The sequence below is a fragment of the Bos grunniens genome, chromosome 15 (assembly GCF_055505025.1).
Source record: "Bos grunniens cultivar Pamir isolate PY7600 chromosome 15, Bosgru_T2T1.0, whole genome shotgun sequence".
Lineage (NCBI taxonomy): Eukaryota > Metazoa > Chordata > Mammalia > Artiodactyla > Bovidae > Bos > Bos grunniens.
In genome coordinates, this window is record NC_141179.1 from 53020383 (window position 1) to 53048135 (window position 27753).

General features: G+C 43.0%; 1 protein-coding gene and 1 long non-coding RNA gene across 6 annotated transcripts in view; one reads left to right on the forward strand and one right to left on the reverse strand.

Annotated features, from left to right (window-relative positions):
* FCHSD2 (FCH and double SH3 domains 2) overlaps positions 1-22728 on the reverse strand; it is a 244156-nt gene extending 221428 nt beyond the window's left edge. For 3 of the 5 annotated variants that reach the window (XR_015142154.1, XM_086340652.1, XM_086340649.1), the window contains exons 1-2: positions 21831-22728; positions 19999-20096 (exon numbers count right to left, since the gene is read on the reverse strand). Coding sequence is in view for 4 of the 5 variants with exons in the window: in XM_086340652.1 (XP_086196778.1) it covers positions 19999-20096; positions 21831-21851 (119 nt within the window). In the remaining variant the exon portion in view is untranslated. Of the gene's footprint in view, positions 1-19998; positions 20097-20194; positions 21211-21830 lie in introns of those variants that run through there. The other 2 variants (XM_086340651.1, XM_086340650.1) reach the window with 2 other exon arrangements.
* On the forward strand, positions 22617-24176 carry LOC147358221 (uncharacterized). Its single transcript, XR_015142159.1, has 2 exons — positions 22617-22742; positions 23023-24176. It is a non-coding gene; the product is annotated as an uncharacterized LOC147358221 (long non-coding RNA).
* Positions 24177-27753: the final 3577 nt, after the last annotated feature.

Sequence of the window (27753 nt, forward strand, 5' to 3'; positions counted from 1 at the left end):
AACCAGTCCATCCTTAAGGGAATCAGTCCTGAATATTCATTGGAAGGACTGATGCTGAAGCGGAAACTCCAATACTTTGGCCACCTGATGCAAAGAGCTGACTCATTTGAGAAGACCTTGATGCTGGGAAAGATTGAAGGCAGGAGGAGAAGGGGACAACAGAGGATGAGATGGTTGGGTGGCATCACCAACTCAATGGAGATGAGTTTGAGTAGACTCCAGGAGTTGGTGATGGACAGGGAGGCCTGGTGTGCTGTGGTCCATGGCATCGCGAAGAGTCAGACACAACTGAGTGACTAAACTGAACTGACAACAACTAGTGCTGACAAGAATATGGAGAAATTAGAAAAATATATCGTTGTAGGAATATAAAATGGTGTAGTCCCTGTTTGGTAAACAGTCTGGAAGTTCCTTGAATATTTAGAGAAAAAAGGGACTTCCCTAACTGTCTAGTAGTTAAGACCCTGTGCTTCCACTGCAGGGGGAACAGGTTTTATCCCTGGTCAGAGAACTAAAATCCTGCATGCCATGCAGCCAAATAAATAAATAAAAATACAGACAGAGTAAAAAAATATCACCAAGCAAGTCCACAAGTAGGTATATTTTCAAAAGAAATGAAAATAGGACTTCCCTCGTAGTCCAGTGATTAAGAATCTGCCTGCCAATTCAGGGGACACGGGTTCAACTCCTGGTCCAGGAAGATTTCACATGTAGTGTGGCAGGTTAAGCCTATGTTCCATAACTACTGAGCCTGCAGTACTGAAGTCCATGCACCTAAAGCCTGTGCTTTACAATAAGAGAGGCCCACAGTGAGAAGCCCACATACCACAACAAAGAGTAGCCATAACTCACCACAATTAGAGAAGACTCAGCACAGCCAAAAATAAACAAATTAAAAAATCAATCTATTCAAAGTGCCTTGCTGTTAAAAAAAAAAAAAAGTAAAGACACACGTATATGGGAAAAACATGTACATGAATGTTCCCAGAAAGCTTATTCATAATAGCCAAAAGTGAAACAACCCAAACGTCCATCAACTAATGAATGGATAAATGAAATGTGGTATATCCTAGAAATAAAAGCAAAAATAAACAAAGGGGATCTAAACAAACTTACAAGCTTTTGCACAGCAAAGGAAATGTATTCAAAATGAAAGACCACCTACAGAATGGTGAGAAATATTTCCCAGAGAGAAAATACCTGCAAATGCTGTGACAAAAAAGGGTTTAATTTCCGAAATATACAAATAGATCAAACAGCTCAATATCAAAAAAACAAAAAAATCAAAAATTGGGCAGAAGACTTAAACAGACATTTCTCCAAAGAAGACATACAGATGGCCAACAAGCATATGGAAAGATGCTCAACAATGTTGACTATTAGAGAAATACAAATCAAAACTACAATGAGGTATCACTTCACACTGGTCAGAATGGCTATCATCAAAAGCCTACAAATAATAATGCTGGAGAGGATGTGGAGAAAAGGGAACACTTCAGAGCACTTCAAACTGTTGGTGGAAATGTAAATTGATACAGCTGCTATGGAAAGCAGTATGGCGGTTCCACAAAAAACTAAAAGCAGAGCTACCATACGACCTGGCAATCCCACTTGCAAGCAAACATCCAGGGAAAACTCTTAATTTGAAAAGATACATGCACCTCAATGTTCACAGCAGCACTATTTACAGTACATATGAAAACAACCTAAATGCCCATCAACAAATGAATGGATAAAGCAGATATGGCATATAAATAAAATGGAATATCTTTCAGTCATAAAAAAGAATGAAAAATGCCATTTGCAGCAGCATGGATGGACTTGAAGATTATTATACTAAGTAAAATCCGACAGAGAAAGGCAAATATCCTATGATATCACTTATATAAGAAATCTAAAAAATGATACAAATGAACTTATTTAAAAAACATAAACAGACGACACAGAAAACAGAGTTACCAAAGGGAAAAAAAGGGCTGAGAGAGATAAATTAGGAGTGTTAACAAGTACTCACTACTATATATAAAATAGATAAACGGGACTTCCCTGGTGGTCCAGTGGTTAAGAATCCACCCTGTAATGAAGGAGACCAGGGTTCAATCTCTGGTCAGGGAACTATGATCCCAAATGCTGCAGAGCAACTAAGCCCATGCACCACAACTACTGAGCCCAAAAGCTCTGGAGCCTGCTCAACACAACTAGAGAGCCTGTGTCCTGCAACTACTGAGCCCTCAAGCCACAACTAAAGAGTCCATGCACCACAACAAAAGATCACACATGGTGCAACAAAGACCCCACGTGCAGCCAGTAAAACTTGATGCAGCCAAATAAATAAAATTATAAAAAATAAAGTAGATAAACAACAAGGTCCTACTATATAGCAAAGGGAACTATGTCCAACATCCTACGATGGAAAATGATCTGAAAAGACTACACACACACATACATATGTATATGTGTGTGTGTGTGTGTGTATATATATATATATATATATATATATAAAACTGAATCACTTTGCTATACAGTACAACATTGTAAACCAACTACACTTCAATTTTAATAAAGTGTCAAGCCAGCAATCACTACCCAGCAACTATACCCTCAAAATGACTATATGATGAAATTTTCACATAAAACAAAACTAAATTGTCACTAGCAGACCTGAACTTCAAGATACACTAAATGGAAATGCAATTTAAACCACAATGAGATATTACATTACACTTTGTATTAGACTGGTGCAAAAGTAATTGCAGTTTTACACTGCTGAACTTTGCCATTTGATATTGGAATACATTCTTAAATAAATGTGGTTATGTTATATATCATTTTAATGTGCATTTCTTGCTTTATGTCATTTGCTAATGAATTATTACTTGCTATTTATTTTATATGCATTTTAGACTATGGAAATGATGTTAAACAAAAAGCAAATTTGAGTGATTTTCTTATTCAAGTTCAAAATGGGTCATAAAACAACGGAGACAACGCACAACATCAATACATTTGGCCCAGGAACTGCTAACGAACATACAGTGCAGTGGTGGTTCAAGAAGTTTTGCAAAGGAAATGAGAGCCTTGAAGATGAGGAGAGTAGTGGCGGAGCATCAAAAGCTAACAACAATCAGCTGATTACTGATCACTGAAGCTGATCCTCTTATAGCTACATAAGAAGTTGCCCATGAACTCAATGTCGACCATTCTATGGTCATTTGGCATTGGAAGCAAATTGGAAAGATGAAAAAGCTAGATAAGTAGGTACCTCGTGAGCTAACTGCAGATAAAAAAAAAAATCATTGTTTTGAAGTGTCATCTTCTCTTATTCTATGCAACAACAATGAACCACTTCTCAATCGGTGGTTATTTGTGACAAAAAGTGGATTTTTATGTGACAACCAGCTCAGTGAATGGACCGAGAAGAGGCTCCAAAGAACTTCCAAAAAAAAAAAAAGGTCATGGTCACTGGTGGCCTGCTGCCAGTCTGATCCACTACAGCTCTCTGAATCCTGGTGAAACCATTACATCGGAAAAGTATGCTCAGCAAATAGATGAGATGCACCGAAAACTGCAACGCCTGCAGCCGGCATTGGTCAACAGAAAGGGCCCCATTCTCCACAATGCCCGACTGCACGTGGCACAACCAACACTTAAGTTGAACAAACTGGGCTACGAAGTACTGCCTCATCTGCCACATTCACCTGACCTCTCTCCAACCGACTACCACTTCTTTAAGCATCTCAACAACTTTTTGCAAGCAAAATGCTTCCACAACCAGCAGGAGGCAGAAAATGCTTTCCAAGAGTTCACTGAATCCCAAGGCATGGATTTTTAAGCTACAGGCATAAATAGACTTATTTCTCGTTGGCAAAAATGTGTTGATTGTAATGGTTCCTATTTTGATTAATAAAGATATGTCTGCATCTAGTTATAATGATTTAAAATTCATGGTCCGAAACCACAATTACTTTTCACCAATCTAGTATTATTAACTCAAGATAAACAATGATAGATTAAAAACTCATGGTGTAACACCTAAAACCACCACCTGAAAAAAAGACAGGTATAGCTAAAATTGCAAGAGAAGAAAACGGAATACCAAAAATATTCACTTAGGTCAATAGAGCTGAGAAAACTAGTATATAACATACCTCTACAGTAAAACAGACGAAAAGAATTCCCCAACGAGAAAGTTGGCTAATAATGCAAAATACATTTTACCATAGAAACAATATGTTAAATGATGACTATGATATAAAACCTCTGAATAAAGTTAACTAAAATAAAATTTGAGCCTGGACATGATCTAATCACCCAATGTTTGCTTGTTTCAAGACAAAACAATTAAAAAACACAGAAAGAAAGGAACAGAGTAGTACACAAAGCCTGTTTCTCCCAACTCTGAATTATAACCTGCTTGAGATCAGTCGTTTTACAAACAGAAGTCTGTGAATCAAGTGTTCTTAATATTTGGCATATATTAGAAATAAACTGTAAAGTCTATTAATGATGAAAATAACTTCACTAAATACTAATTAAAGGCCAAAACTGAAAACATAAAATAAAAATAAAGAAAGCCAAAAATGACATTTTATCATCAACTGGCTCCTCTGTCCATGGGATTCTCCAGGCAAGAATACTGGAGTGGGTTGTCATTTCCTTCTCTAGGGGATCTTCCCAACCCAGGGATCGAATCCGGGTCTCCTGCATTGCAGGCAGATGCTTTATCCTCTGAGCCACCAGGGAAGCCCCCAATATAAACTCTTACAGTTTATTATCTCTAACAGACATGCAATAAAATATTTACCAATACTGGACTTCCCTGGTGGTACAGTAGATAGAAATCCATCAGCCAAGACAAGGGACACAGGTTCAATCCCTGGCCTGGGAAGATTCCACATGCTGAGGAACTAGGCCCATGTGCCACAACTACTGAGCCTGAATGCTGCAAATACTGAAGCCCATGCACCCACAGCCTGTGCTCTGCAACAAGAGAAACCACCGCAATGAGAAGCTCGTGCCCTGCAATGAAGAGGAGCCCCCACTCGTCACAATTAGAGAAAGCCCACGACTAGCAACGAAGACGCAGCGCAACCAAAAAAATAAATAAATAAGTAAATGCTACATTGACACTTAATGGTAGAGCTTAAAAAAAATTTTGTTTTACCAATACTGAATCATTTAGTTTTAGTTTTAAGAGTATATAATATTTACATAGTTTCAAATTCAAAGTTACACAAAAAGGCATACAATAAAAAGTCTAAGGGACTTCCCTGATCGTCCAGACTTGGCCTCACAATGCAGGGGGCACTGGTTCAATCCCATCGGAGAACTAAGGTCCCACACGTTGTGGGGTATAGCCAAAAATATTTATTTTTAAAAGTCTCTGCCTCTTATCTCCTTCTCCAGCCACCAGTGGAGGGTAAACAACACTAAAATATAATCAAGGGGTATACATTCCCAGTTGTTTCCTGTAGGACCACAGATGTGCTAACACTTTTCTTTAACACCAGAAATAACATTTTCTTTTTGAATTGGGATTACTCACAAAACAGAAAACAACCAGATGACAAGATACTCGCACATGAATGCCGAAAATGAGATCAAATGGAATGTAAAGTATAACCAAGACTACTATGAAGAAACAATAAAATGAAATAAAAATAACAGCTAATATTCTATTAAGTTAGTCCTGACCAACACAAGACAGGGAATCTGCAGCAATGGAACGAAGGAGATGGTTGCAAGTTTCTGTGCCTACTTCCCAAACTAGTCACTCAAGAGTCAACAGCACAAACCAGACTTACAAACTAACTCCTGCTTATGCATCAGATCATTCCTCAAGAATGATACCAACAAACAGCATCTGTGAGATTCAAACGGGCATTCAAAGAATTTACAAAGACAAACATCAACTGAGCACCACAGGCCTCCTCAGGTAAAAGGTTTCATACTTTATACATTCAAGACTGAATTGCCAATCCTCAATTATTAGGGTAAATTACTCAGCTAGGAGTAATTCAAGCTCATATTTGTCCTTCCCAGCTTTCAGTTTAGCCACTTTACTACTTATTAATGCTTTCACCTAAAAAGTAAAAGGACTTTAGCAAAAATGGTACTATCTGGAGGGTCCTTAGACCATGATTTCCCCAAATTATCAGAAGGCCCAAAGTGGCAAGATCATTAACCACTCCTGTGTTTTTAAGAGGAGACTCCTAAGAGGCTACTGGCTTACTGGCCCATTTTTTAAGGTAAATGCAAAAACCTGCTCCTGGCCTAAGTCAGTGAACTTCAAAGGAATCGAAAGGAGATACAAATGGTTTCTAAAGAATCTCTTATTCCTAATCTTCTTGGAACAACTGGAATTCTAGCTATATTTTTCATAATCTAACATCAACATATCTTTTACACTTTTATGGGAACTACTAGGAGTAAACTAGAAATGGGTCCCTGTGGCAAACAGGGCAATAAGTAACGTGGAAAAGCTGTATTAGTGCCACCAATATCTATTTCTTACTGGCAAGTACCACTTCTCCAAGAAGGTAATCACATTCCCAGCCTCCTCTGCAGCTAGGCTGCAAGGGCATATGAAGCAAACTCAAGCAACAAGATACAAGGGAAAGTCTTTTGGGAAAATTTCTGGTAGAAATTGTCTTCCCTCGTAAAAGGAAAGGAGGGAAGGTAAGGAGAGAAATTTTGCATAAGGAAAAATTGCACTTCCTCTTTTTCCACCTAATGTTGCATGAGATTAGCATCTTAGAATTGCATATGCCATCTGCAATCACAAGGGGAGTCATTATCAACACATAGAAAGATGGAAGGTACCTAGGACTGCTGAACTTGGTGGAGGAAATTCTTCAGCATTACTGAACAGTTTATCCTTGAGGTTCATTACAGTTTTTAATTCACAGGTTAACTCTTTACAGGATGAGTAAGTCAAAGACCATGATTTCTGAACTGATGTTCTTAATTACTTAACAAAATTACATTCCACATGCATCTGTTGAGCATCTACTATGTTCCATGCACTAAGCAAGAAAGCTTTTATGTGAGCTACTTTAATTATCAAAATAACCCCCTAAGGTATTAAAACTATCATTGATGATAAGAAACATGAGGCTCAGAGAAGTTTAAGTGACTTGTGCCCAAAGTCACATAATTAATAAAGATTAACAACTAGGATTCATATTCATGTTGTATATCTCTAAGCTAGGGCTCATTCTAGTAGCTGTGATCAGCTACCCTACCACTCAGATCACCTTTACAATCTCCATACTCACATAACTGTGGCTAAAAAGACCAAATCAAGGAAAATCGCACATAAAAATTCTTCAGCACTTCTGTTCTTAACCCAAGTGGTGGGTAACTTTCATTATTAGTCCTTAGTTTAATTCTACCTAACTCTGTTTAAAAAAAATTCTCCCTCTCATGATTTACTTCATCTTTAAATTCTAATTTGAAAGAATACTAGATTGAGAAACAATAGTATTTGCTGAATGAACAAAAAAGACCAGGGTCCAGAACCTGACTTGCGACTTCCAATTTTCATTATCTAAAACTCCACTGATTACAAGTCACACTGTGTTACACTAAGAAAAAATGCTCCCATTTAAATTGATACAATGCTGTATCACAACTTTACTTATTAAAAGAGCTCTTTTAAACTTCATTAAAATTTTAGCATACATTGCTCCTGTGCATAATTTTTAAAAGGTAAAAGAAATAAATTGGTGAATAAATTGGTCACACTCAGGCTCAAATTCTTCTGAATCACTTTTTTAAATCAGTCACTACTGTTTTTCCACACAATATCATCTTCTGTGCCATGAAATCCCTGGGTGATCCAGCATTTGTATTCAAACCATATCTCTGAGATTTTCTTCCAAGCCTGCTGAAAACTACTCTGCAAGTTCTGTGCATGAAGAGACAACCACCACATCACAAACAAAAGCAACTATAAGATGGATCCAGATTTTAGAAATCTAAGAATGTAAAAATATATGCTTATGAGAATTAATAAAACACAATAAATATAGATAGCCAGTGGGAATCTGCTGTATGACTCAGGGAGCTCAAACTGGTGTTCTATTACAACCTAGAGAAGTGGGATGGGGTGGGACATTCAAGAGGGAAGGGACACATGTATACCTATGGCTGATTCATACTGATGTATGGCAGAAACCACAACACTGAAAAGAAACTATCCTCCAATTAAAAATAAATTAAAACTAAATTAAAAAAAAACACAATAACTTACTTTGTTATCTTGCATGTCCTGAAGCTACCAACGGTGAACATCTACCATACTTGGCGTTTTACCTATCTTGTTTAACTCTTTACAGAGCAGCAAAAAGTTAGGCATTAACCTTATTTTATATACACGAAATATGAAGCTCAGAGAACTTAGTAATTTGTCCTAGATGATCCAGCTAATAAGTGGCAGAGCTGGGTTTCAATCTCTGGTCTATCTTCAAAGTTCTTACTCTTTTTTACCACTGGAGTGGTTCTCAAAATTTAGAGCACATAAGAATCACCTCAGAGTGGGAAAAATACTGAATATATTTGCAAATCATATAGCTGATAAGATAAATGTATAAAGAACGTTTATGGGACTTCCCTGATGGCCCAGTGGCTAAGAATCTGCCTTCCAATGCAGGGAACATGGGTTCGATACCTGGTTGAGGAACTAAGATCCCACATGCCATGGGGCAACTAAGCCTTCATGCCATTACTAAAGAGCCCCCGTGCCACAACTAGAGAAGCACACATGACAATTAAGACCCAGCAGAGCCAAAAAAGGAACTCTTACAACTCAACAGGAAAAAGACAATCCAATTTAAAAATGAGCAAAGGATTTGAATAGACATTTCTCCAAAGAAGATATGCAAACAGCCAATAAGCACGCACAAAAGCGCTCAACATCATAAGCTATTAGGGAAATGCAAATCAAAGCCAAAATATGATACCACTTCACACCTAATAAAGGCTTCCCAGGTGGTTCTGTGGTAAAGAATAGGCCTGCCAAGCAGGAGACTTGGGTTAGACTGATCCCTGGAGAAGGAAAGGCCAAACCACTCCAGTATTCTTGCCTGAAAACTTCCACGGACAGAGGAGCCTGACGGGCTATAGTTCATGGGGCCACAAAGAGTCAGACATAATTTAGCAACTAAGCAACAACAATCACGCCTACTAGAATGGCTATAATCAAAAGCCATTTTGATTTGATTTGATGTTTGTTATAATCAATAACAAACATTATAAATAACAAAAATGTATAGAAACTGGAACCTTCATACATTAGAGCTAGCAGGAATATAAAATGGTATAGCCACTTCAGAAAACAATTTCAAAACAATTTCAAAGTTCCTCAAAAAGTTTATACAGAGTTACCTCATGACTCAGCAATGACACGACTGAAGCGACATAGCGGCAGCATGACTCAGCAATTCCACTACTAGGTATATACCCAAGAGAAATGAAAACATAAGTCCACAGAAAAATTTGCTCAAAGGAACATTATTCATAATAGCAAAAAAGTCCATCAACTGATGAACAGATTAAAAGAATGTAATATATCCACACAATGGAATATTATCCTGCCATAAAAAAGGAATGAAGTACTGATGCCATAACATGGATGAACCTTGAAAATATTACGCTAAGTAAAAGCTGAAGACCATATGTTGTATGATTCCATTTATATAGATTTTACTTCCACAGAGAAAGAACGTAATTGCTTAAGGCTGGATAAGGTGATGGGAAGTGACTGCTAATAAGCACTTTCTTGAAAGGAGACCAAAAATGTTCTGAAGTATAATGATGGTTGTATAACCCTATGAATATACCCCCCCCCAAAAAAAACTCACTCTGAATGGGTTAATTGTATGGCAAGTGAATTAGATCTCAATAAATCTGTTTTGTAAAAACCCTCTAGAGATTTCTCTGGACGTCCAGAGGTTAAGACTCTGCCTTCCAGTGGAGGGGGCACAGGCTTGATCCCTGTTTGGGGAACTAAGGGCCCACATGCCTCGGGGTGTGGCTAAAAGTTAAAAACCAAACAACTGTCAGAAGAATTATCATAAATAATATTAGGTGACAGAAGACAATAAGCTTCAAAAACAATTCTGCAGAAGCCGGGAGGACCCCATGCCCGAAGGGTAGCGGCCAAGAGGAGTTACCCCACGTCCAAGGTCAGGGGCAGCAGCCGCGAGGAGATACCCAGCGTCCGAGGTCAGGGGGGCCGACGAGAGGAGTTACCCCATGTTCGAGGTCAGGGGCGGCGACGAGAGGAGTTACCCTGCGTCTGAGGTCAGGGGCGGCAGCCGGGAGGAGATACCCCACGCCCCAAGCCCGAGGCCAGGGGTGACGGGCGGGAGGAGCTACCCCACGACCGAGGCCAGGGGCGGTGGCCGGGAGGACCAACCCCACGTCCAAGGACCGTGGCTGCGCGGGCGCAGGAGGGCCTAGAGGAGCTATCCCACGTTGAAGGTCAGGAAGGGCTGCGGTGAGGAGATACCCCTCATCCAAGTAAGGAGCAATGGCTGCGCTTTGCTGGAGCAGCCGTGAAGAGATACCCCACGCCCAAGGTAAGAGAAACCCAAGTAAGACGGTAGGTGTTGCAAGAGGGCATCAGAGGGCAAACACACTGAAACCATACTCACAGAAAACTAGTCAATCTAATCACACTAGGACCACAGCCTTGTCTAACTCAATAAAACTAAGCCATGCCCGAGGGGCAACCCAAGACGGGTGGGTCATGGTGGAGAGATTTGACAGAATGTGGTCCACTGGAGAAGGGAATGGCAAACCACTTCAGTATTCTTGCCTTGAGAACCCCATGAACAGTATGAAAAGGCAAAATGATAGGATACTGAAAGAGGAACTCCCCAGGTCAGTAGGTGCCCAATATGCTACTGGAGATCAGTGGAGAAATAACTCCAGAAAGAATGAAGGGATGGAGCCAAAACAAAAAGAATACCCAGCTGTGGATGTGACTGGTGACAGGAGCAAGGTCTGATGCTGTAAAGAGCAATATTGCATAGGAACCTGGGATGTCACGTCCATGAATCAAGGCAAATTGGAAGTGGTCAAACAAGAGATGACAAGAGTGAATGTCGACATTCTAGGAATCAACGAACTGAAATGGACTGGAATGGGTGAATTTAACTCAGATAACCATTATATCTACTACTGTGGGCAGGAATCCCTCAGAAGAAATGGAGTAGCCATCATGGTCAACGAAAGAGTCCAAAATGCAGTACTTGGATGCAATCTCAAAAACGACAGAATGATCTCTGTTCATTTCCAAGGCAAACCATTCAATATCACAGTAATCCAAGTCTATGCCCCAAGCAGTAACGCTGAAGAAGCTGAAGTTGAACAGTTCTATGAAGACCTACAAGACCTTTTAGAACCAACACCCAAAAAAGATGTCCTTTTCATTATAGGGGACTGGAATGCAAAAGTAGGAAGTCAAGAAACACCTGGAGTAACAGGCAAATTTGGCCTTGAATACGGAATGAAGCAAGGCAAAGACTAATAGAGTTTTGACAAGAAAATGCACTGCTCATAACAAACACCCTCTTCCAACAACACAAGAGAAGACTCTACACGTGGACATCACCAGATGGTCAACAATGAAATCAGATTGATTATATTCTTTGCAGCCAAAGATAGAGAAGCTCTATATGGTCAGCAAAAACAAGACCAGGAGCTGACTGTGGCTCAGACCATGAACTCCTTATTGCCAAATTCAGACTGAAATTGAAGAAAGTAGGGAAAACCACTAGACCATTCAGGTATGACCTAAATCAAATCCCTTATGATTATACAGTGGAAGTGAGAAATAGATTTAAGGGCCTAGATCTGATAGATAGAGTGCCTGATAAACTATGGAATGAGGTTCGTGACACTACAGGAGACAGGGATCAAGACCATTCCCATAGAAAAGAAATGCAAAAAAGCAAAATGGCTGTCTGGGGAGGCCTTACAAATAGCTGTGAAAAGAAGAGAAGTGAAAAGCAAAGGAGAAAAGGAAAGATATAAACATCTGAATGCAGAGTTCCAAAGAATAGCAAGAAGACATAAGAAAGCCTTCTTCAGTGATCAATGCAAAGAAATAGAGGAAAACAACAGAATGGGAAAGACTAGGGATCTCTTCAAGAAAATCAGAGATACCAAAGGAACATTTCATGCAAAGATAGGCACAATAAAGGACAGAAATGGTATGGACCTAACAGAAGCAGAAGATATTAAGAAGAAATGGCAAGAATACACAGAAGAACTGTACAAAAAAGATCTTCACGACCCAGAAAATCACGATGGTGTGATCAATGACCTAGAGCCAGACATCCTGGAATGTGAAGTCAAGTGGGTCTTAGAAAGCATCACTATGAACAAAGCTAGTGGAGGTGATGGAATTCCAGCTGAGTTATTCCAAATCCTGAAAGATGATGCTGTGAAAGTGCTGCACTCAATATGCCAGCAAATTTGGAAAACTCAGCAGTGGCCACAGGACTGGAAAAGGTAAGTTTTCATTCCAATCCCAAAGAAAGGCAATGCCAAAGAATGCTCAAACTACCGCACAATTGCACTCATCTCACATGCTAGTAAAGTCATGCTCAAAATTCTCCAAGCCAGGCTTCAGCAATATGTGAACCGTGAACTTCCTGATGTTCAAGCTGGTTTTAGAAAAGGCAGAGGAACCAGAGATCAAATTGCCAACATCCGCTGGATCATGGAAAAAGCAAGAGAGTTCCAGAAAAACATCTATTTCTGCTTTCTTGACTATGCCAAAGCCTTTGACTGTGTGGATCACAATAAACTGTGGAAAATTCTGAAAGAGATGGGAATACCAGAACACCTGATCTGCCTCTTGAGAAATGTGTATGCAGGTCAGGAAGCAACAGTTAGAACTGGACATGGAACAACAGACTGGTTCCAAATAGGAAAAGGAGTACGTCAAGGCTGTATATTGTCACCCTGCTTATTTAACTTATATGCAGAGTACATCATGAGAAACGCTGGACAGGAAGAAACACAAACTGGAATCAAGATTGCCGGGAGAAATATCAATAACCTCAGATATGCAGATGACACCACCCTTATGGCAGAAAGTGAAGAGGAACTCAAAAGCCTCTTGATGAAAGTGAAAGTGGAGAGTGAAAAAGTTGGCTTAAAGCTCAACATTCAGAAAACAAAGATCATGGTATCCAGTTCCATCACTTCATGGGAAATAGATGGGGAAACAGTAGAATCAGTGGCTGACTTTATTTTTCTGGGCTCCAAAATCACTGCAGATGGTGACTGCAGCCATGAAATTAAAAGACGCTTACTCCTTGGAAGGCAAGTTATGACCAACCTAGATACAATATTCAAAAGCAGAGACATTACTTTGCCAACAAAGGTTCATCTAGTCAAGGCTATGGTTTTTCCTGTGGTCATGTATGGATGTGAGAGTTGGACTGTGAAGAAGGCTGAGCACCGAAGAATTGATGCTTTTGAACTGTGGTGTTGGAGAAGACTCTTGAGAGTCCCTTGGACTGCAAGGAGATCCAACCAGTCCATTCTGAAGGAGATCAGTCCTGGGCGTTCTTTGGAAGGAATGATGCTAAAGCTGAAACTCCAGTACTTTGGCCACCTCATGCGAAGAGTTGACTCATTGGAAAAGACTCTGATGCTGGGAGGGATTGGGGGCAGGAGGAGAAGGGGACGACAGAGGATGAGATGGCTGGATGGCCTCACTGACTCGATGGACAGGAGTCTGAGTGAACTCCGGGAGTTGGTGATGGACAGGGAGGCCTGGCGTGCTGCGATTCATGGGGTCGCAAAGAGTCGGACCCGACTGAGCGACTGATTTGATCTGACCCTTCTTAACTTATATGCAGAGTACATCACGTGAAATGCCAGGCTGGATGAAACACAAGCTGGAATCAAGATTGCCAGGAGAAATATCAATAACCTGAGATATGCAGATAACACCACCCTTACGGCAAAAAGCGAAGAGGAACTAAAGAGTCTCTTGATGAAGGTGAAAGAGGAGAGTGAAAAAGCTGGCTTGAAACTCAACATTCAAAAAACTAAGATCATGGTATCTGGTCCCATCACTTCATGGCAAATAGATGGGGAAAAATTAGAAAACGATAGACTTTATCTTCTTGGGCTCCAAAATCACTGCAGACAGTAAGTGTAACCATGAAATTAAAAGATGCTCCCTCATTAGAAGGAAAGCTATAACAAACCTAGACAGTGTATTAAAAAGCAGACATTACTTTAATGACAAAGGTCCATCTAGTCAAAGTTATGGTTTTTCCAGTAGTCATGTACTAATGTGAGACTTGGACCATAAAGAAGGCTGATTGTCAAAGAGTTGATGCTTTTGAACTGTGGTGCTGGAGAAGACTCCTGGGAGTCCCTCGGACTGCAAGGAGATCAAACCAATCAACCCTAAATGAAATCAATTCTGAGTATTTATTGGGAGGACTTATTTTGAAGCTCCAATACTTTGGCCACGTGATGTAAAGAGCTAACTCATTAGAAAAGATCCTGATGCTGGGAAAGATTGAAGGCAGGAGGAGAAGGGGGAAAAGGATGAGATGGTTGGATAGCATCACCAACTCTATGGACATGAGTTTGAGCAAGCTCCAGAAGACAGTGAGGCACAGAGAAGCCTGGCATGCTGCAGTCCATGGAGTCCCAAAGAGTCGGAAACAAACGAGCGTATGAACAACAAACAAGACCAGATTACTTCTGTGTGCTAAGCCAACTCAGCCGTATCCGACTCTGTACGACCCTATGGACTGTAGCCCGCCAGGCTCCTCTACCCATGGGATTCTCCAGGCAAGAATACTGGAGTGGGTTGCCATGCCCTCCTCCAGGGGATCCTCCTGACCCAGGGATCAAACCTGAGTCTCTTAGGTCTCCTGCACTGGCTGGTTCTTTACCGCTAGGAACCCTTGGGAAGCCAGATTACCTATAAGTTTCCCTTTTATATATAAAGGTATCTGAGACAATGAAAAAAAAGTCTCAGAGCTCACATCAACAGACTTCAGAATCCAATCCCCAGTGACCCCCATGAACCAATAGTTTAGAGAAGGTAACATATAGCACAGCAATTCCTCACTTGAGGTCACTAGACCTGCAGATGTCTACAGTGAAAAGACAAGTGCTTCTTGAGCCAGTTTAAATTTTTCAGAACATCTGTAAGAAATCATACATACACTTAGCCCTCTCTGAGGTAAAGTTTACGTATCTTTGCCTTTGGTTGTACTCGTGTTACTAGCTTTAAAATACTGACTCAAAGCTGACTCACAGCTCAGTATATGAAAAATAAAAAGACCACAAATTATTTGTTAAATGTATTCTGATAGGCAAATGTTTCCAAATATGGGAGCCATTATGAGTTCCTTGGTTAAAAGCTTGGGAAATACAGATACGGGAAAGTAAACAAGTCTAGTGAAGTGAAAGTCACTCAGTCATGTCCAACTCTTTGTGACTCTGTGAACTATCCAGTCCATGGAATTCTCCAGGCCAGAATACTGGAGTGGGTAGAGTCCACCTCAATATGATTTACTTCCTCTCAACTGTGCCTTGGTTTCCATTTTCATCTATAAAATCAACAAATACCATAGTATCCACCTGACTCTAAAATTCTAAGATTTTTAAAATATTATATAACAACCTAAAAATGTCTGCTAAGAAGGCAGTTCTTTATATTCTGGGTCCCTTCAAAGAACTTTCTTTATTGACTGGAGTTAGCACGTCATTAGAATAAACAAGAAATACATTATATTAATAAACAACACATAGGCTGTAGGATTCAGAAACTTACTTATACATGGCCTTAGAAAGCAAAGAGAGAATAAACTAATAATAAACTAAAAAGAAAGTAAAGTGTGCTTGTCTACTGCTGACAGCAAAAGTCAACAGGAAACACTTCAGTATAAAATCTCCCCAAAGCATGGAATGTCCCTGATTAACAACAAATGAGTTATCTTTCCTTCTCATACTTCACTCCCAATACACCAGCTTCCACATGCACCCCTAGAACAAATAAACTGAAGAAGGGGAGGAGAGCAATGGGAAAAAAACACAATACCATAATCGGCCTCCTTTCAAAATTCCACAAGGTGAGAGGGAGTGGGGAACTAGCCATGGTTGGTGGTAATAGTGGTTTAGTCACTAAGTTGTGTCTGACTCTCTATGACCCCATGGACTGTAGTCCACCAGGTTCCTCTATCCATGGGATTTCCCCAGGCAAGAATACTGGAGTGGGTTGTCATTTCCTTCTCCAGGGTATCTTCCACACCCAGGGATCAAACACGCAGACCCCCATCCCCTTTAGTAATCAATAAGTTTGTTTTTTAGGTCTGTGAATCTATTTCTGTTTTGTAAATAAGTTCATTTATATAATTTTTTAAGATCCATCTTCATAATTTTTGCTTTTTCCAGAATGTTGTATGCTAAGTCACTTCAGTCGTGTCCGACTCTGTGCGACCCATAGACGGCAGCCCACCAGGCTCCCCCGTCCCTGGGATTCTCCAGGCAAGAACACTGGAGTGGGTTGCCATTTCCTTCTCCAATGCATGAAAGTGAAAAATGAAAGTGAAAGTGAAGTCGTGTCCAACTCTTAGTGACCCCATGGACTGCAGCCTACCAGGCTCCTCCATCCATGGGATTTTCCAGGCAAAAGTACTGGAGTGGGGTGCCATTGCCTTCTCCAAGGGAAGCTATAACCCAGAATAAAATTTTCCTATTTACAGTTTAATGTGTTGTGGACTTTTTTTTTTTTTTAACCTTTTTTAAAGTCACAAAAATTTTTTCTCTGTCTACTTCTTTATGTTAAAAATCAAAGTTATCTGAATTTGGGGAGAGTAAATTCATAGTAATTTAAACTGAGTATAACACTGGTGGGGGATGCATCAGTGAGAAGGAGAGCTATTTATGGGATTTTAGGGAGGAAGGTGGTGGTGAGAGCCTCAAAAAAGGAAAAGCAGGCAAGATCCTTTACAACAAAATACATATAAAAATCCAAGCTCAGAGATTTCTAATGAATTTTTAAAAGGTCATTCCACTTGCTAAGACAGACCAGAAAAGCCAGACCACCTTCTCCTCAAGCAATAAAAGTTATGACTATTGAGAATAGACAATTTTAAACTTCCAATTCTGCATTACCATTAGGGAGAAAAAAGCAAATCAGAAATCTAAAGTTATGTTTTAGAAGGTAATATAGTATTCTGCTCACAACTATATAAGACTGAAGGGATTCATCTCATTTATTTAATACAAAGGAGGACACACTCCTTTAAAATATAAAGAATCCCATTAATCCTTGGCACACCAACATTCACTGTATTTACATATTATACATAAATACATAAATACTCTGGCTTCCTAGGTGGCTCAGTAGTAAAGAATTCTCCTGCCAATGCAGGAGACTCTGGTTCAATCCCTGGGTCAGGAAGATTCCCTGGAGGACATGGCAACCCACTCTAGTATTCTTACCGGGAAAATCCCATGGACAGAGGAACCTGGTGGGTTACAGTCCATGGGGGTCACAAAGAGCATGCACATACACAGATATACTCAACATCAAATAGCCAAAGTACAACTTAAAGTGCCTACATGAGTCAAATTAAAACACAAGCTCAATGACACCACCTATTGTTGTTAGTCACTAAGTTGTGTCCAACTCCTTTTCGACCCCATGGACTGTAGCCCATCAGGCTCCTCTGTGCATGGGATTTCCCAGGCAAGAATACTGGAGTGGGTTGTCATTCCCTTCTCCAGGGGATCTTCCTGACCCAGGAACTGAACACGCTTCTCCTGCATTGACAAGCAGATTATTTACCACTGAACCACCCAAGAAGACCCAACACTACCTACAGCTCCCTGTAAATAGAGCTTATAAAATATATCACCTAAAAACTAATAAACTGCACTTAAATAATCCACTTAACAGTTACATCCACTTAACAATTCTGCCAGCTTAAACAAAAAGTACAAAGATACAAACCCGAGTAAGACTTAGCCTATGACTTCAAGGAATTCATATGATGGGGGAAGACAGAAGCATGTGCAAATCAAAATCATTTGAGATCACAGAGAAGAGCAAACTCACAAACTTAAATGGCAACCAGAATTTGCCAGATGAAAACCGGGAGGGTGCAAACAAAGGCATGAATGTAGAGAACACAATTAGATAACCAGAAGTCCTGAGTGGCCAAGCCAGAGGATTAAGAAGGAAGGATAAATGGGCATGAAATGGTAGTAACTAAGCCAGGAAAACGGAGCTTGTAGCTTGCAACTGGGTTGCAAAGGGCTACATATGCTATATCAAAGTGTTTGGTCTTTATTCAGAAGACCACAGAGAACCTCATATGTAACAGTGATTAGAGAGTTAACTGAAGACAATGTGGAAAACAGATTTAAACGGAGATTGGGAGAAGATTAGAAGATACGAGAACACTAAAGCAATAATTAGGATATTACCACAACAATGCAAGTGAAATGTAATTAAGTCAGGAATAATACAAACAACTAAACAGTAGCAGCGGGAGCAACAACCTACGCCAACTTGGCAGCAACTGTGTGTCCATCTAGTTGACCATAAGTCAAGGAAGAGGCAACAGGGGAAACAGAGAAAAGAATGCAAACAAGAAGTCTTTAGAATATAATCAAAAGGACAATGACTACTGACTATTCATACCCCACAGAGGAACTTTACTTACAAACTGAGTCTGCCTTCCTAAACTGCTAAAATATAAAATGCCTTAGTTCACTTAATAGTTGTTACAAACTTAATTTTAACCATATGAAAAATTTCGGGTATCTTGCACAGGAATTATTTAAGTCTAAAAACATCCCTGTGGACACAAGAAAAGCAAAGAAACAAATACAGAACTAAAATAGTTTTCACCTGAAACTAACACATTGTTACTCACCTATATGCCAAAGTAAAAATAAAAGTTAAAAAAAAAAGTAGTTTCCAGTCAGAAAACAATGATCTTGGTTTATCCAAGTTTGGATGAGTCTAATTAATATGCCTTAGTTAGAAACCCTGAAAAGGTACGTAAATAGTAGAAATAGTCATAAACGCTACCTAAATTAAATATGGGAGGGGGGAAAAAAAGAACTATCAAATAAAAATCTTTGGGCTATGAACAATTCAGCTAACTGAACACATAAATATGACAACATATAGTTGGTATTTTTCATGAAATCAACATGAGGTTTTGTGCAGCACAGGAAAAAATCTGATGAGGCTTACAGACCCAATTTCAATTTAATAAGTACATTAATATAGGGAAATAAGAATGGCAGCTACTCTGTTTCAACATGCAAATCAACCTTTACAAAAATATGTTTGCTGAACTGTCAGTTTGTATTATAGAACTGCTAAAACAGTGGTGTTTCTTTCAATAAACTGAGTCATGATTACCTCTATAAAGAAAGTTACTGACTTTCCCAATGCTGGCAAGATGTCTTACCTTTTAAATTCAAAGTTAGCTGATTGTGGATACAGGTTAAGTTTAACAATAAAATCTGATAAACACATGTCCCACTAAATTTAATGTTCAAACTTATATTTGTCATGTTCTAATAATCACCTGAGGTTGACTGGCTCACCCCCAGATATTAATCATTAACCAGGTGTCAGTTTAAAATTCCATGTGAAATCGTTTAGGTCAATAAATGCAGAAAGGTCAATTTAGTAGAAGGATTAAATAAAAATTTCCATTTCACTGTTTATATAATTTGATAAATTTGTAAGAACTTTTTTTTTTTCATAAAAATAAGTGAAAGTTATAGGTTTCTCCACTGAAGGAAAAAAGTTTGTATTGTGTTAGTTCCAGTTAAAATTTTTAGCTGAGTTAAAGCTCTAACAGCCTTAAGGCAGGAAATCCAAAAGGAAATTCCATCATCAGTTCCTGGGGCTTGGTAACTCAAAGGTTCTTTGAAACAGAGATATAGAAGTTCTCCAACTATTTACTATAACCTTACCTCATATCTTCAAGCAAATCACATTCTGCTTGATGTTTGGCTTGAAGTTTTGTCATCTGTTCAACTTGAATGTTTTTCAGTTCCTGTGTAACTTTCACCTGAAATATACCATATATTTATAAGGGCTTACCGCAACTTTAAAAAATTATTTAAGGAAAATATGTAATACTTGTCAGAATATATAACTGTTACTTGCCTCTCCTCTGAGGACCACAATCCTGTTATTAGCCACCTAATTTTGTTTACTGCAGATACTTAATTTTAACAACTAGCCAAAATCACCTGAAGCAGAAGCTAAATGAAAGTACATGAGTATAAAAATTACAGATTAAAGAGGTGCAAAATAAACTGCCAGTCGTTTCATTTCATGTACAATACCTATCTAGGTCTTCTTAGAGCTTTAAAAGAGTCTGTCTTCTATTTCTTCCAAACAGGATTCAAATGTCTTAACCATAAGGAGAGGTGAGCAGAGCATAGATGGGAGAAGGGGATATAAGAATGCCTAATATCTAATGACTGAAATTTACACAATCATGAAATTATATGCATCCATCAACTACAAAAAGTATTTTATAATGGCTAGGAGAAGCACACTGGCAGGATGCCGCCCTTGCTGACAGCACATCAAATCACAATCTCTTGTTCACGAAGAAGAAAGCAAAAGTGACCTTCCAGCATAGGCAGTGCTTTTAAGCCACCCCAGCAAGCCGGTTCCCGTGGCATTTCCACTTCAAACAGCACAGTAAATGCAAATTGGCCAGTGCCTCACCCGCCAGGCCAGGATTCAGGTTACAGTGGGCCTGGAACCCTCGCCGCCACCGGAGCAGGGCTACCGGAGGGCTACGTGTGAAAAGAAAAAGACTCACTTGGAGAACCCGGTGAAAAACAGAAAAGAAGAGGGAGCAGACACGAGTGAGTTAGGCATTCACCAAATGTTTGCCCACAAGGGGAGGACAGAACAGCCTCCTCCACCCAGCACCCTGAGTAGACAGTAACCATCTGCAAGATTGAAACGACAAGGACACAGCCTCTGTCCCTGGGGGAAAAAAAAAACTGGGGAAGAGGACACTGAAACAGTTCTGGAAGGGTTGAAGCTGCTGACAAGCCCGGAGCACTCGTCACTCCCACTCCAAGCCCAGATCGCAGCGAACACGCCACGCACCGCCAGGTTCTCGCTCTCCTGGGAAGAGAATCACCACCTTCCTCTCCCCCTTGTCGGAGGGGCGGGGCAGGAACCGGGAAGAGAAAGGCAGGACCGTTCAATGCTTAATTTGTTGTTTTCCCCTGGGGTGGGGTGGCTATTGCGACTTCTTTTCGGTCGCCCGGTGGGGAAAGCGGGCCAAATCTTAAGGCCAGGCTGGTAACAAATGTTCTGTAAATCGGCAAATGCGCGAGGGTGGCAACAAGCGAGAGGGGGGCTCAAACCTGGTGCAGACTAAACAATCACTCAAACACAAGGCTCTGCAAAGCTGCAAGGGCTCCCCCACCTCCCCTCGGTGCAGCCCCAGAGAAAGCACTTTGCAGAGAGTAGCACTGCCATGCGCGCTCGCTCACACACACACACACGCACACTCGAAACTCTTGTGAAATGTCTAGGGTTGGGGGGTGGTCTCCTGTGCGGTGGAGGGGACGAGCCACGGCCGCCCCTCCGCCGCGAAGGCACCAAACACGCGCGCCCCCCTCCAGGAACCGGCGGCAAGTGAGTGACAAGCCCGAGACGACGGCGGTCACGGCCCCCTGCGCAAAGGGGGAGGGGGCGCCGCGGTGCCCCAGCCGCGTTCCTTGTACGCATCCCCGCCCAAAACCTCAAAGACCCCCAGCTGCATCCTCACCTTCCTCGGCGGCGGCTGCATGATGCTGAAGGGACATCAATCCTCCTCCCACGGCAGCGTAAGTGAGGAGGGGAAAAGGAGGGTCGAGAGGAGAGGGCCGCCCCGGGAGCCGGCGTGTGCTTGTGTGTGTGTGTGTGTAAGGAGAGCCTGAGAACGAAGACTCGCCCGGGAAGCTGCAAGGCCGGCGGGTGGCAGGAGAACCCGGGTCGGAGGGTGAGTGTGAAGAGAAGGAGGAGGAGCCCCGGGAAGGCCTGGGCTCTGGCGGCCCGGGGGGTGTGTGAGGCAAGGAGGCGGAGACCGCGAGGGGGCGGGGGCCCGGCTGCGGGGGCGCAGGGTCTCCCAGCGCCTCTGGAGCAGCAACCCTGTCGTCTCGTCCCCTGCCCTCCGCGCCTCCCCACTCGCCACCGGCTCCGCAGTTCCTCACACGCGGCCCTCCCACCCCCACTAAGGCAGCCCGACCCTCTCTGCCGGGACCCGGGAGGTGGTAGGCGGCGCCGCGCTCTGTGCTTCGGTTCCTCCACTCAGGCCGCGGGAATTTCCGGCCCCAACGCGCGGCGCAGCGCCCCACTCCGGCGGCGGAGGGGACAGCTTAGGCCACAGCCGGGCTCGAGGGGCCGGGCCAGGCTTCTGGGAGGGAGCGCGGCCGCAGCTCGGGGCTCCGTATGGCGGCGGGGAACGGAGGGAGCTAACGGATCGGTCGGCGAATGAGAGGGGTAACAACGCTATCGCAGCACGGAAATCCCCCCCGTTCTCTACGAGAATGGCACGTTCCAAACGCCTCCTGTCCTCCCTCCCCCACAGCCGGAGCCAACCGGGGGCTTCCCGCGCGCTTTCCCGCCTGCCCGCCGCGGTGCGCGCCTCCGGCGGGGGCGCGCACGTGGGCGGGAGAGGGCTCTGCGCCGACGCACGCGCGTAAGCCTCCGTCTTCTCCTGACGCCCACTTGTGTGTGTGTGTGTGTGTGTATGTGTGTGTGTGTGTGTGTGTGTGTGTGTGTGTGTGTGTGTGTGTGTGTGTGTGTGTGTGTGTGTGTGTGTGTGTGTGTGTGTGTGTGTGTGTGTGTGTGTGTGTGTGTGTGTGTGTTAGTTACAGTGTGGCGGGAGGGGGGTCAGGCAGTACGCCTATTTGTTTGAGGGAGTAGCAGAGTGCCTTTTTTGCTTCATGGTCCTCCAACACCCCTACCCTCTCGTGCAGATGAGCCTGGCGGGCCAAGGCACCTAGGAGCGAGCGCGGAGAAGTCCTTTCGCAGCGGCGCTGAATGCCTGGCTTGGGTGAGGGCGAGGGCGACTAGTTGCCCTGCAAAGGAAAAATCGGTCGTCTGCTACAGGGCGTCCAAGTCAAAGAGCATGAGGTCGTTAAGGCCAGGACCCACCCCATCCCGCATTTCACAGATGGAAGGCCAGAGGAGTGGAGACTTCATGAAGGTTACACAGCAGTGCTAGAATCTCTGGGTAACGGAGTGTTCTTGAGGGTACAGAGAAACAGGTGCAGATGATAATCAAGAGGAAAAGTAAAGGAGGCTCCAGGGGCAGTGGAGGAAGCTCTTGAATGAGAGTCAGGACCTCTAGGTGCCATCCCACTCTGGGTGCCAGTCCACTCTGCCTGCGCCTAGCTATTTGGGTGAGCTCAAGCTTCCTCATCTCCCAACGAGGATGCTCTGGTCTGCTTCCCGGACTCCGTCTTCCTCCTCTATCCAGACCATCTGGGTGTAGGGATATCAGCCTCCCTTGAAGTCCTTAGAAAAATGAAAAACACCTCTTCCAGAGCCATAGGGATGTGTGGAGGGTGAATTAGAATGCCCCAGTTAATCAGAAGTTGGGGTCTCAAACACCTGTTCTCAGAAGCGGGGTCAGGCAAAAGAGGAAAGTGAGTGAAGCCTGGAGAGACCCAAGTAACTTGACCAAATCCTCTTGGCCAGCTATTAGGACGATGGAACAACCTAGATTGTTTACATTGTTAGCCTAGATTCTTGAATAGGAAGTTGATAGAATCAGAGCTATGCTTGAGGCAGATTAACCTGTATAGGAATTGGAAGACTAGGCTTGCTATTTCTGGTTTCCTTGAGGCCACTCAAAGTGAACCCTTTATCAGAGTCCTCAATTAGTATCTGGGAAAGCCTGGGGCAAGGGAACAAGTGGGTGGAGGCCCAGCTCCCTGACCTCTGTGGGGCTGGCAGCTAGTGCCTAGGGTGGAGGTAGCCAGGCTGGGCTCAGTTCTACCAGCAGTTCATTGTGAGGCCTTGACCTAATCAGTTCATCTCTTTCAACCTATATTTCCTCACCTGTAAAATGGGCATCTAAAACCAGCCTCACAGGCTCGTTATATTAAATAAAATTTCTTCTACCACAGGGCCTCTCGTATAGTGCTTAATACATGCTGGCTGATTCATCATTTATCCAAAAAGTATTTTCTAAGGTCCTGCTTTGTGCCAAGCCTTGGATCAGACACTGGGGACACAAGGGTGAACAAGGAACAATCAGCCTGGGCCTTCACCGTGGCTGAGTTCCAGGCTAACCATTCCATGAATGACACTGGGCTAGTGGAGAGGAAGGGGTAACTGCTTGCCCAGATGCAGTGTCCTGCAAAAAAAGATTACAACTAGCCTGGTCCAGAAATTACCCTCCCTTCACCTCTCTTTATTGGAAGTGAGCACTAGGCATATAAAGGTGCTGGATGTTGGGAAATTTGGGATCCAGTCTCTATCATTGATCTGCTAAGCCTTCTCTAGGCCTTGATCCACAATTGCAGAATAAGGTAAGTGAATGAGCCTGGAACCTAGTAAGCTCTTCACAGCTGAAGTCAAACCCTGGGACTTGACTTTATGGATTGAGGAGGGTACCCTCCACCTGATTTGCCCTTATTTTGAAGCCAGGAATGGCACTGACTTTCTGGAATGATTTCCTTTACAGGTGTTGTAAGAAGCTAGGAGGCAACATCAGATGGGCTTACTTGCTAACTGCTTTCTCAAAAATGTGGTTTCTTTTAAAATGTGTTTAATATTTACCAAGTGCCTTTTCCCAACCCCAGACTTTTGTATTACTTTTCCAAACTAATCTTCACTATCATCCTATGAGGGAGTGTTGTTTTCTTCATTTTACAAATGAGGAACCAGAGGCTCGGTAAAGATAAGTGACTTGCCCTGAAGTGATGGATTTGGGACCAGAACTCAGTTCTCCTGTTTGCCTCTATGTGTGCTCAGCCACTCAGTTGTGTCCGACTCCCTGTGATCCTATGGACTGTAGCCCGCCAGGCTCTTCTGTCCGTGGGATTTCCCAGGCAGGAATACTGGAGTGGGTAGCCATTTCCTCCTCCAGATGATCTTCCTGACCCAGGCATCAAACTCCCATCTCATGCGTTGGCAGGTGGATTCTTTACCACTGCACCACCTGAGGTTGCCTCTATGAGAAGTGTTCAAAGGAATTGGGAGAGTTCACCCAGGGGAAAAAGCAGATTTGGGAGGGTACAATCCATATGTTCCAGACTCCACAGGGATAGAGAAAGAGATTTCTATATAATGTAAGCCTGACTAAAATGTCCCCTTTGAACCAGGCTGGGTACTTCCAGAGCCTTGCTCCTGCGATGCAGGCAAGCACTCTTTTACAGTCAGACCTCTTGAGATTCTTTGGGGGAAATGCCATAATACATTCCTGTGGCCCTGGAGACCGAACTGGTACAGGTCTCAGCTGCATCTCAAGAAGGAGGTTTTCCAGGCAGAGTGGCCCCTGGAGGGAGTGAGCTCCTCCATCCCTGTGACTGTGCAACCAGGTGCTGGCTCCCTTCCATCGAGGAGGCCACAGATGGGATTCTTACCCTGGGAAGGAATTAATAATAGCCACCATTTATTTCGCCTCTTCCATGTTTCAAGCTCTGAACTAAGCATATTATTTTCATTGCTTCTAACCCTCACCACAAACCCTAGCAGTACATATGACCCATTTCACAGATTTCACAATCTGAGGCCCAGAAGTAAAATGACCTACCCAAGGTCACACAGTTAGGACAGGAGAGCGAAGCCTAGCCCCTGACTACCTCTGGCTCTGAAGCTGTGCTCTCCCTTCAGCATGCCTGCAGCTATATAGTCTCCTGGAAGGAATGTGATTCTAAGTTTAAGTCAGAGCCAGGACTGAACGTTGACCTGGTACAGATGTAAGAGTGGGCATTGAAAGACAAGCTATTCTCATATTCCACAGGACTCCCAGGAGAAACCTCAGGTAAAGTATGCACCAGCACTTGAGCATGGCTAACATGGAACAGCACCCCACCTCACCCACTCCAGCACCCCAGAATGGACACCCACGACAGGTTAGTACTCCATTCAAAGCTTTCTCCAGAGAAGGTGGCCAGCATCCCATCTGCCCATTGTGCACCAAGGCACCCCTTGCTGTAGTGGGGATTCAAAACCTCCTCTACTCCCTTCCTTGCTTTGTCATTATCTCCCACTCACACTGTTGCAGACTGCTCAGGACTACCTGTCTCCCCATCCAGACGCCAGCTATCTCCTGCCTGAGCCCCGCACCCCACCCCTGCAAGCCGACCTGGGGATGCTGCTGCAGACAATGCAGTCTGTGAACCCCACCCCCATTCACCTCCCTTCTACCCTAGTCACCTTTCCCCTTGTATCTCCAGCTCACACACACACACACACACACACATACACACACTGGGTTTTGCTCCTGCCTGAGGTATCTCTCACACAGGCCTCTGTTAAGCCTGATGTAGAAATGAGCCTGTCTCCTCCACAGCTCTCAGACAGAGAATCACAGCCCACTGGAGTGAAGCTTCAAAATCAGCCACAAGAAGAGGGCAGAGCTCTTCCTAGGGCACAAAGTGGGTCTGTGGCAGAACTAGATCTTAGATTCTATCCAGCATCAACAAGCCCCTTATTCTGGGCTCATTTGTAAGCAGCTATCTGGGGTATACTCCAGGCCCTGTACTCCAGCAGCCCACAATCTCAACACATGAACCAAAGGTATGCAGTAAGGTCAGGACATGCAGGTCAGCCCAGGAGAGTCAGGTAGCAGGGATCTAAGGCCAGAGGTGAGTCCCTGAGAGGCAGGCACTGGGGTAGGGAATTACGTGCTCTGTCGGTGCCCCTGTCAAGGAGTATTACAGCTCGGGGTGGAGGTAAGGGGACAGTCCCAAGGCTATAATAGGAGCTAACCATCACATGATTTTGACATCAAGAGGCAGGAAGCCACAGATCTAGTCCTATCTCTACCAGGCATTTGCTGAGTGTGACCTTTGGCACATTGCAGATTCTGTCCTTTGTTCCTCCTAGGTGGGTGGGTGCAGGTCCAATGAAATAACAGGTACATGATCTGTAAAGGGCTGGGGGGCTATGTAAGCCAGTGACTACCCAACCTGGGATACGTTAAGGAAGGCTGAATGACTGCCATGTGGGATGCTGACCAGGGCTTCCCACTGGGAGCTGCACTGTGATTACAACTCTATGAAGCTGGACCAATGGGTACAGCTGGACCAATGGGGAAAACAGGTTTGGGTGGACAGCACAGGGATTTGGGGTCAGCAAACCTGGGTCAGATGTCCAGCTCCTCCTCTGCCTAGCTTTGGATTCTTGACCAAGTCCTAAAACCTCTTTTAAACCAGGTTCCCTTGTCCATAAAAGGAGAATAATGATTTTTTGCAGGGTTGTGACGGGAATTAAATGGGAATGTTTATATAAAATGCCTACAACATACTGGCCTACAAATATGAGTTTCCTCTGTGTGTGCATGTGTTTTCCTTCAGCTTCCCTGCATTTTCATTCTGGTTTTGTTTGCAAGTTTAAAAAAATAATAAAACACAAAAAGAGGAATTCCCTTGGGAGGAGGTTGAGCCCAGCTACAGTCTTGGTTTTGTCCTGACTCACTGTGAGGACCCGGGAAGTCCCTGCCCTCCCTCAGCCTTCGTTTCCTCTTCTGGGAC